The sequence below is a fragment of the Scleropages formosus genome, chromosome 18 (genome assembly GCF_900964775.1).
Source record: "Scleropages formosus chromosome 18, fSclFor1.1, whole genome shotgun sequence".
NCBI lineage: Eukaryota > Metazoa > Chordata > Actinopteri > Osteoglossiformes > Osteoglossidae > Scleropages > Scleropages formosus.
In genome coordinates, this window is record NC_041823.1 from 3,091,571 (window position 1) to 3,101,673 (window position 10,103).

A 10,103-nucleotide genomic window follows, 5' to 3' on the forward strand; every position below is an offset into this window, starting at 1 on the left:
CTGTCACTGTGATCAAAGTCCACTACCATAGAAAAGACAAGCTGGCAACACAGTACCTATACAATACAGTATAATACCCACAATATAACAACGGAAATCAGTTTATTTATTTATTGATGTATTTATTGATTAATAACTGTCCAATCAGAAAAGGTCATCGAGACGAGGAGCCCTTTGTTCTGCAGCGGTGTGCCACATCCTCCTCTCCCCTGCAGCATCAGTATGGGTTCGAGGGGGCAGAGTCCTAGGGCAGCTGGAAGTCCAGTGGCATGCAGAGTGTCCAGAGTGGTGCCTCTGTGTGTGTGTGTGTGTGTGTGTGTGTGTGTGTGAGGGAGTCATCAGGGCCGGGTCAAAAACACCCCCATGTTATAACAATAATAATAATAATAATAATAATAATAATAACAATAACGTAGCTCTGGTTCGCCGCGACCCTGGTCGGGTAAAGCGGTTTCACACTGTGTGTGTGTGTATTTTTCTTTAAAGCAAATTACAATGTGAGGTTTGTACACTCATTAGCTGTTTATAGAGCTTTTACTGCATTAATTCAGGTTAACTCGACTGGGATTTGAACCCAGGTTCTTCAGCCGGAAAGCAAAAGTTGTGTTACGCCACCTGCTACCCCCGACGCGTCCCCCCCCCGAGTGAAGAGGTGCGAGAGCCTCCTGGGTGGCCCGGTGCTGCAGGCGGGATTGTGTTTCCCGGCAGAAGGAATTCCTGAGAAAAGCAGCACATCTGAAGCACTTATTTTGTGGTAAAAGACAGACACGGTAAACATGAGTAACCCTGCAATGACTTTGAAATTTTACCGCTTATGTACATGATGCCTTTGTTTACAGTGATGTACAATGTTGGAGTCATACATTCAGCTTTTTACACTGATTTACCCATTTCTACAGCTGGGTAAGTCACTACATCAATGCAGGGCAGGGACCACGATCAAGGGCCTTACAGCAAGAGGTGGGATTCGAACCCAGGTTCACCCGATAATAAGGTGACAGCTCTAACCGCTGCGCCACCCGCTGGATGTAAAAAGCTCCACCCCCAATAATAAAGCCCATATAGTTCTGGTGCAGCCTGGGGTGTTTGTGTATACATGCGTGCGTTAGTGTGAACACATGTCAGTGTGTCTCTGCGAATTCTTCCAGTGTTGATTAGGGTTAGTTGGTTACGTTCTCAGCGGTTTCTTTTCCCTCTTCTCCTTCCGAGCGGAACAGGAACAGGAGCGAAATAAGCGCAGCCCACTGCGGTTAAGAGAGCGGTTACTGTCCATGGCTGTTAGTTTGAGTTGAGCTGGACGTCAACGCGACGTGAGAAAAGGGGGCGTGGCTTCCTGTCCCCGGGCGCCGTCACGTTTTCCCCCCAAACGTCACACTTAAGGAGCTCTAACAAAAGTGCTAAGTATCCCTTCGAAGCGGAGAGGTATAAGACGACGTTATCGCTCCCCGACTGCGAGCGAGTCCTCGAGCGTTCCGGCAAATTCTCAGCTTGGGGGAGAGCGGGGGACGAACATGTTTCAGTCTGGCAGGCGGGGGGGGGTGCTGGCGAGAGGCGGCGCTTTCGCCCGCGGACGCAGCGCCGTCCTCGTCCACGGAGAGCGGCGACGCGGCCCGAGCCGGGCTGGACCTCGTCCGCAGGCTCACGGAGCCGTAGAGCTTGGCCTTGTGCTTGGAGTAGGCGAACGCCTTCCTGCGGTACATCTCGCCCTTCCACATGGAGATCATGAGCAAGGTGGAGAGCACGGCGCCGCCCAGCGTCAGGAGGCAGAGGCCCGCGATGACGCACCTGTCCAGGTGGGCGCCGATCCGCGCGCTCTCCCTCTCCAGGCGCTCCATCTCCCTGGCGGACACGCTGTCGGGGCTCACGCGCACCTCCCGCGGCACCGCGTACGAGATGGCCACCAGCGAGATGCCCGTCACCAGGAAGGTGACGGCGCCGATGAAGCCGTAGTCCACCTTGCCCGAGCTCTCGGACGCCAGCTCGTCGTCGGACGTCAGCGAGAGCTCCCGGAGGCCGAGGGCGGCGGGGCCCCGCCGCAGGTTCACGTTCTCGTCGACGTACGCGAAGGAGGTCTCCAGCTCTTCGTCGCAGCACACTCGGATCTCCTTGTCCGGCGCCGAATCGCCGTGCCCTTTGAACCCCGCTCCCCGCTCGTCCTCCCCGGGCGGACCGCTCCCCGGAGGGGACGCTTTGTCTCGGTGCACGCGCAGGAGCTCCATGGAAGCGTCTCGAGCGTTTCCTCCGCGGTGTCAGGACGTTCCCGGGTTCCCTGCGAGAGCACGACACGCGAGCACACACACCGTCACACGCTGGCGCACGGAGACGCGGCTGACGCGTCGTCGTCGTCGTCATCCGCTCCGCGCGCATCCTCGTGCCCCCCCACCAGGGAGCCACCCTAAACGCAATGAGCAAAGTTTACTGTCGTTTGAGGGACGGCCGTCCTTCCCTCCCCCATCCGAGGAGATTCGCGTCACCGGTTGTCCGGCTGCATCGGGATCCAACTAGGAGAGCGGGTCGAACCCGTGGATGATGGGTGATTGTTCAGAGCCCACAACCCTGTTCAGCACCGGTCCGGTGGCGCCGCTGGGTGACCCATATGGATTTATTTAACTAAAGCTATGAGCAAAATTCGAAATACACATTTCTAATAATAATAATAAAGATTTAACCATTTTTACGCATTTTTTCCAGACTTGAACTGAATGCATGAGGACAGCCAAATTTATTTATCTTTTTTTAATTTTCTCAAAGCTCCGTATTAACGTTAATAATGTATAGTTCCAGACACCAGAGCTTCCGTTCGTCCGGACTGCGACCTCGTGGCCACTTTTCCAGCCGCGCAAACGGATTGATGAAGGAAGGAGCCGTAAGTTGAACGTGTGACAGAATCGCGCCTCATTTGTGCGTCTTTTTTGCGCCTTTGCGCGTCGGAGAGCAGAGGAGAGGAGGAGAAGGAGGAGGAGAGGAGAGGAGAGGAGAGGAGGAGAAGGAGGAGGAGAGGAGAGGAGAGGAGAGAGGAAAGAAAGAAAGGAGAAAGGAGGAGAGGAGAGTGGAAGGAAAGGAAAGGAAAGGAAAGGAGATACCTTCTTTGTGTCTCTCCTTACTGACATCCCCGGCCGCTCCTCCTCCTCCTCCTCCTCCTCCTCCTCTTCTTCCTCCTCCTCCTTCCAGCGGCGCGGAGCGAAAGGAAGCGGCTCCGGCCGGGGCTCCGCCGGGTTTCTGCCGGGTTTCTGCCGGGTTTCTGCGGGCGCCTCCCGGCTCCACGAGGAGACTCACTGCGGAGCGATCGCCCGGGACGCGGGACTCCCAGCGCTCACGCGGCATCACGCGCATCACCGAGGCACCGGGAGCGAGCGCGGCCGCGGAACCATGGGCGTTGTAGTCATGGCAGCGCACGGCGTTCCCTTTTTCATCTGTAAGGCAATGAAATTGAAGAAAATGTAAAAACGATGCCGCTGAAACACAATAACTGAATAAATTAAATAAGAATAATAATAATAATAATAATGAATAGCTTTTAAAATGCAAATAACTACATGGCCTCTGTTCAGGTGGGTAGGAGTTCTGTGGATGGAGCAAAAAGTGCATTTCACAGCAAGAACTACAGCAGGACTGTTTCCCATGAAAGGAAAACGCAGTAACTGCGGTAGCATTTGTCCCATACTGCGGGGTACAAGTGTTTCGTAGACAGCGGCTATACTGGACTGCACTGAACAATTAAAATCGCACCAGACAGTGAAAACACGCCATGGCCAACAGGTGGCATAGTAGTTAGGGTTGTTGCCTTCTTCTTCTTCTTCTGTGCGACCCGTGATCCAGGTTTTTACCCTGATCTGATGCGGTAAGAATACCCTGCTACAGTGATGCATTTTCAGCAAAGTTGATTAACACTGTAAGACACTTTGTACAAAGGGGACTGGTCAATAAAGGGAATGAAATAGCATATGAAGGTGAAGGAAAGACATCAGTCCTCTTGGCAGAAACACATCCAACCAACCTGAGCAGCAGCTCCTCGTGAACTTCAGCCGTATTACGAACTTGAGCAGAGTTATATCCAGCGTACAGGAGTGTCGTTCACATTCAGCAAAGCACAGCCGTTGTAGGAATGGATTTTACACACAATAGAAAAGCTCTAGAAAGTATGTCATGCATATAATTTAAAGGAAGCCTGCAGGGGAGCCTGGATGAATCACCACATCGCTGAGAGGAAACGTGGAGTTAATGCTGTAAAACATCATGTTGGAGTGTGGACCTTCAGAGAAGGACTTGACTTTGATGTGATTATATAACATCCAGAGGGTTCGGGCTAGAGCTAGGGCTAGGGTTAGGGTTAGGGTTAAGGCTAGGGTTACGGTTATTGTTTATGAAGTCTTTTCAGGACCATACAGCGTAAACAGAAAGACTCCAAATTACCATGGTTGGGTTTCCTTCTTATATATTAAACTCCTAATAATGAAAACGTGGCCAGAACACTGCGCTGATGCCGAAAAGGGCCCTTTTTGCGGGAGTCTCGACAATGAGACTGAGGGCATTATTACAATTTCTTCTTAAATGAAGCTGGAATTGAAGACAAAAGGCTGGGGAGGATTACGTGGCCAAGTGGTCTGGCACCTTCAGCTTGGCTGTATGAATCAATACTCCTCGAAAGATGCTGTAGACATAACAAAGAGAGCAAAGCCCACCAAGAGCCAGCTTTGCAATTCAAGCTGCCTCAGTTCCCCTGACGCACACTTTCCTAACAAAAGCCACGGATACATCTAGTGATGAATAAAAGATGCCTTTATTCCAAGAAATTAATAGCATCTCGGTCCAACTTACTTTTCTGAGACTTTTCTCCATATGCAGAAGAGTAATTTTCACTGTATCAATTCAGAGCAGGTACCTTAGGGGTTGGAACTGAGGTCCTTTACTTGTAAGAGAACAGTTCTAACCACTACGCCCCTTGTTGCCCCTACTCTGAGTTCGCTGATAGTTTCAAAGCACTTTGTGAAGCTTTTGAAGACTTCGTCTGGTCGAGCTTCGGTCCACTCTTCAATTAAAGCATTGCCAAGCCAGGAGGACCACCTGAGCCTTGTCCTAAATGTGCCCTCGGAGTGACCCTAATGACACAATATTGAGCTGAGTTCTGGCCTGTAAAGCTGTCATCTATCACAATAATGAGGCCTGTAATAAAAAAGTGCTAAAAGCCAAAAAGGCAAAGGAAGGCCTTACCTATCAGTTTCAGACATGTTTCTCCTGAAAGGCAATATTGTTACAAGTGGGTTTCTCTGATCTCATTTACAATTCATCCATCCATCATCAACAACCGCTTGTCTCGAGGCGAGCCGGAGTCTGACCGGGCAGCGCAGGGCGCAGGGCCGAGGCGGGGGAGGGGACACACCCGGGGCGGGACGCCAGTCCGTCACAAGGCACCCCAAGCAGGACACAGCGGGCACCGGCTGACCCAGTCACACCGCTACGCTCCCCCCATTTACAATTCATTTGTCACTAATTATACTTTATGAATAATTCGGCAGAGAGGGGTTACGACCATTATGAGTGATTAATATAATGGCATTGTAAGAACTGCTGACACATTTAACAGCTGTTTCTCAAAGATCTTTACAATAACGAAGAAAGATGTGGTTACAACTCAAAGAAATTTGCATAAATATGAACATGTGAAAAATCAGAGCAATAAGAGTGCTTGGAGCCGCCCCCCCAGCACTGTGCTCCTGGGAGATTCTCCACCAGCCTCAGGTTCCTGTCATCTGACGACAGATCCTTGGCTTTGCTGACATTATTACTATTAAATATTAAGGTTTGCTGTTGAAGGGGGATTTTTATTTGGTATTTTTTTATTTTTGAGTTTAACTTACTTTCAATGTTTTTTTTTTAGATTTAATGACTTCTTACTGTGTATTTATGGTGTGTGAATGGTTATGTTTTTTCATAGAACTGGTGGCAGTAGCATTGTAGTATTAAATAAGATTTAGAATAAGAGCATTATGTTACAGTATTTCTCACTGTTATTGCCTTTTTAAAAGCATTTTAAGATTTCAGGATTTATTAAAGTTTTTATCCTTAATGTTGTTATTTTATAAGTTTGGTTTTTAACCTGATTATGCTTTTACTTTCTGTATTTGGAAAAATGAGTTTACGTGTTCATAGTACAGATGGATGAATAATCTGTTGAGGCTGAAGGGGATCTAACGTGTGTGTGTGGAGGATAGGTGGGTCTGAGATGCCAGACTTCACTGTTGAGCCTTCTGGTTTGGTTGGGTTTGTTGGGTTGTTGGGTTATTGGTTTTGGTTTGGTTTTGGTTGGGTTTTCTTGTTTTTGGTTTGGTTGATTTGATTGGTTGTTGGTTTTGGTTGGGTTTGTTTGGGTTTTGGTGATTTTGGTTCGGTTGGGTTTGTTGTTTGGATAAGGTAGTCAAGCTTCTTGGTCTCAAGTCATGGAGATGTACCTGTATGTTGGCTATGCTAGATGTTGTTCTCTGTGGCTTCATGTTGTTGGTTGGACTGGGTCTCTGTGTACAGCCCTTGTAATATACGCTCAGGGTTTAACATCTTGTCCTGTGTATCTTGAATATATGAGATGTAATGATCAGCGATAATTTTAATAGGAGTATGATGATGATGAGGGGGGCGCGGTGGCGCAGTGGGTTGGGCTGCAGTCCTGCTCTCCGGTGGGTCTGGGGTTCGAGTCCCGCCCGCTTGGGGTGCCTTGCGGCAGACTGGCATCCCGTCCTGGGTGTGTCCCCCTCCCCCTCTGGCCTTACACCCTGTGTTGCCGGGTTAGACTCCGGTTCCCCGCGACCCTGTATGGAACAAGCAGTTCAGAAAGTGTGTGTGTGATGATGATGATGATGTGTTTGTTGTGTTTCTTCGTGTTTTTCTTTACTTCATTCATCTTAATAAAGTTTGGGGGAAAAAAGAACTGGGTTCTCTGTTCTCACTCATTTTCTGATTGCGAGGCTACGGCTCCAACCACGGCGCCACCTGGCGCCCCTACTGTGCTGTTTTCTTCGTCCTTTTTGCAGCTGTGATGATGATCATTTCAGAAATGAAAACGGCTCAGAATTATCCACGACTTCGCTCCGTCCGCACAGTTTGACATTTCTGCTAATCAAGTGCATGAAAACAAGAACATCGCCAAGAACATCTTTAGGGGCACCAGTACTGATGATGACGACGGAGAAAGGTGATCTGAGGACGTCGCCTTTCTGAGATGCCTCTTCCCACAGTCCTTTGCTGGAAACATCCTTCTAAAAGCCAGGAGTTGCATCAGACTGCCTCTTTCCATTTTTCATTTTTTTCTCTTTTTTTTCGTTCTCTTTGCCATCAGTGCGGTTATGAACACGCCGCAGTCTTCGGCTCCCGCCGTCTCTGCATTTGCGAAGTGTTTCGAGATCAGGGAACTGCGAAGGAGCCGTTTGCTCCAGGAGTTTTGTGCTCAAACCACACGGAAGGAAGTTGATCAGGTTCAGTACGGTGCCGCATGATAGACAGTGAAGGAAAAACAGCTGCACTCAAATCGATAGCACTGTATCGAGCTGGAGTAAAACCACGTCCCTATGGAACTGAGCTCACGCATCAAGGCCTTGTCCCTTCACATTCAGCGTTTCTGCAGTATACCTTCATTTTACTCTATTTTAATCCAGTACATTATAGCGTTACAGTATTTTACTCCTGCGGTAGGCGGCTTGGTGCTTGAAGAACTGGACTCATGGTCAAACAGTCTTGGAATCTACGAAAGCTGTAGTTTATTACTTAACCTAAATTAATAAATATCTATTCATTAATACACATTCAGTCCTATTTATGAACAGATGGGAGGTAACACACACACACACACAATGTCTACAACCACTTGTCCTAAGCAGGGTCGAGGTGAGCCGGAGCCTAACCCAGCAACACAGCGTGTAAGGCTGGAGGGGGAGGGGACACACCCAGGACGGGACGCCAGTCCACCGCAAGGCACCCCAAGCAGAACTCGAACCCCAGACTCACCGAGGCCTGGCCAAACCCGCCGCACCACTGCACCCCCGCTGGAGTTAGCAGCAATCCGTTATGAATATAGAAATGCAATAATAATGCCGAACTTTATTTCAATCATTCACTCATAATCATTAGCTGCTTCTCTAATGCAGGGTCTCGGTGGTCCGGAGCCCATCCGGGAAGCACAAGGCGTGACGAGAGCTCCAGCACAGAGCGGGTCTCACTGTTAATTCTCACCCCTTAATGTGCCTTTTTTCACATTTATTAAAAATTGTTAAAGTATTTAAAAGCACCACATGCAACAGACATCCGAAAGAACAAACCTCTTCAAGCGTCACAAGCAGCACTAATGAATCATTATTTAAAAATGACACAAGTGCACAACCGGACCGACGCAGTCAAGTGAGGTGCGAAGCCCAGTTCTCGGCTCCCGTTACACCAGTCACGCACTCATTTGGGTTCACGCCGCGCGAAACACAACTTGAGATGCAAAAGCCATAAAATCACAGCTTTTCAGCAGAACGTTAAATCACAGAAAATTTCAAATGGTTCAAACTTTCAATGGCAATGTTTCAGTTTCTAAACTACCTGCATCATAGAAATCCTCCAACCTCAGATTTCTTTAAAGCTCAAAAATGTCCAGGGAACATTTACACGGAGCTTCCTGAAAGTGTGCGAACCCTACAGGGATGGTCGTCGTTCCTGTTTGAATTCTTAAAATAAACGTATAAAGTCTAAATGTTAAATATTAAAATAAACTTACAAAATGTAAATGTTAAATCTTAAAATAAACATAGAAAATGAATAAATGACTGTGATTTACACCCCTGATTCCACTTACCTACTTGACGTAACCAGTTCAACTAGGGCTTCACTTTTTTCTACACCTGCACTACTTGTGTGTTTCTACTACACACACGATTTCCTCTAAAGCAACATATGGAACTGCTCATTACATACTTATGATGTCACATGAGAAACACTGATTCTCACTAAATAACCATCCATCTATCCATCCATCTTCTGTCCCACTTGTCCTAAAAGGGTCGCGGTGGCAACAGGGAGAGCAGAGAGGCCCAGCCGCCCCTGTCCCCCGCAACTTCCTCCAGCTCAGCCTGGGGGATCCCCAGCCGTTCCCAGACCAACTGTGAGATATAATCCCTCCAGCGGGTCCTGGGACGACCTCGGGGCCTCGTCCCAGTTGGGTGTGCCTGGTATACCTCCAAAGGGAGGCACCCAGGGGGGCATCCTTATCAGATGCCCGAACCACCTCAACTGGCTCCTCTCAATGTGGAGGAGTAGAGGCTCTGCTCTGAGCTCCTCCCAGATGTCCGAACTCCTCACCCTGTCATGGATAGTGAGTCCCAACACCCTGCAGAGAAAACTCATTTCGACTGCTTGTATCCGCGATCTTATTCTTTCGGTCATCACCCAAAGTTGATGACCATAGGTGAGGATAGGGACGTGGATCGACCGGTAAATGCAGAGCTTTGCCTTATAGCTCAGCTCCCCCTTCACCGCTACAGTCCGGTACAGCGACCGCATTACTGCTGCCGCTGCTCCCGGTCTGTGGCCGATCTCACGCTCCCTTCTTCCCTCACTCGTGAACAAGACCCCAAGATACTTGAACTCCTCCTCCTGGATCGGGGCCTTGGCGTGGCGGAAGGGCTCGCGTGATCTAGGGATCTCAAGAGCTATGTCGTCCGAAGCACTATGCTACTGGTAGGGTCTCCCGAGGGGAACAGGTCTGGAGTGAAGATCCAGACTAACACGATCCAAAAACCTCCATGGAAAAAGTAAACAGGAGATTGTTTACCCTGCCTGGAATAGGGTCACCGGGACCTACCCCTGGAGCTAGGCCTGGGGGTAGTGTTCCTAGGCGAGCGCCTGGTGGCCAGGCAGCCCACGTAGCCCAGCTGGGCTCAGCCTGAAAAGGCATCGTGGGGGGGCCATGTGGGCCCACCACCTGCAAGGTCCAGCATGGGGGTCCGGTGCTATGTATATCTGGTGGCGGGAGGGGGCGGGGTGGCGCATGGCATCACGGCCCCTCGCGACGAAAACTGGCTCTTGGTACGTGGAATGTCACTAAATAACCATTTCGTGGTAAAACTAAGGGACTA

The 10,103-nt window shown here is 49.4% G+C and overlaps 1 protein-coding gene across 1 annotated transcript; it reads right to left on the reverse strand.

Moving 5' to 3' along the window:
- Positions 1-546: 546 nt before the first annotated feature.
- tmem74 (transmembrane protein 74) lies at positions 547-3,449 on the reverse strand. Its single transcript, XM_029245973.1, has 2 exons — positions 3,084-3,449; positions 547-2,269 (listed from the first exon to the last, which is right to left on the reverse strand). The coding sequence occupies exon 2, from the start codon at positions 2,217-2,219 to the stop codon at positions 1,398-1,400; it is 822 nt and encodes a 273-aa protein (XP_029101806.1). The 5' UTR covers positions 2,220-2,269; positions 3,084-3,449; the 3' UTR covers positions 547-1,397.
- Positions 3,450-10,103: the final 6,654 nt, after the last annotated feature.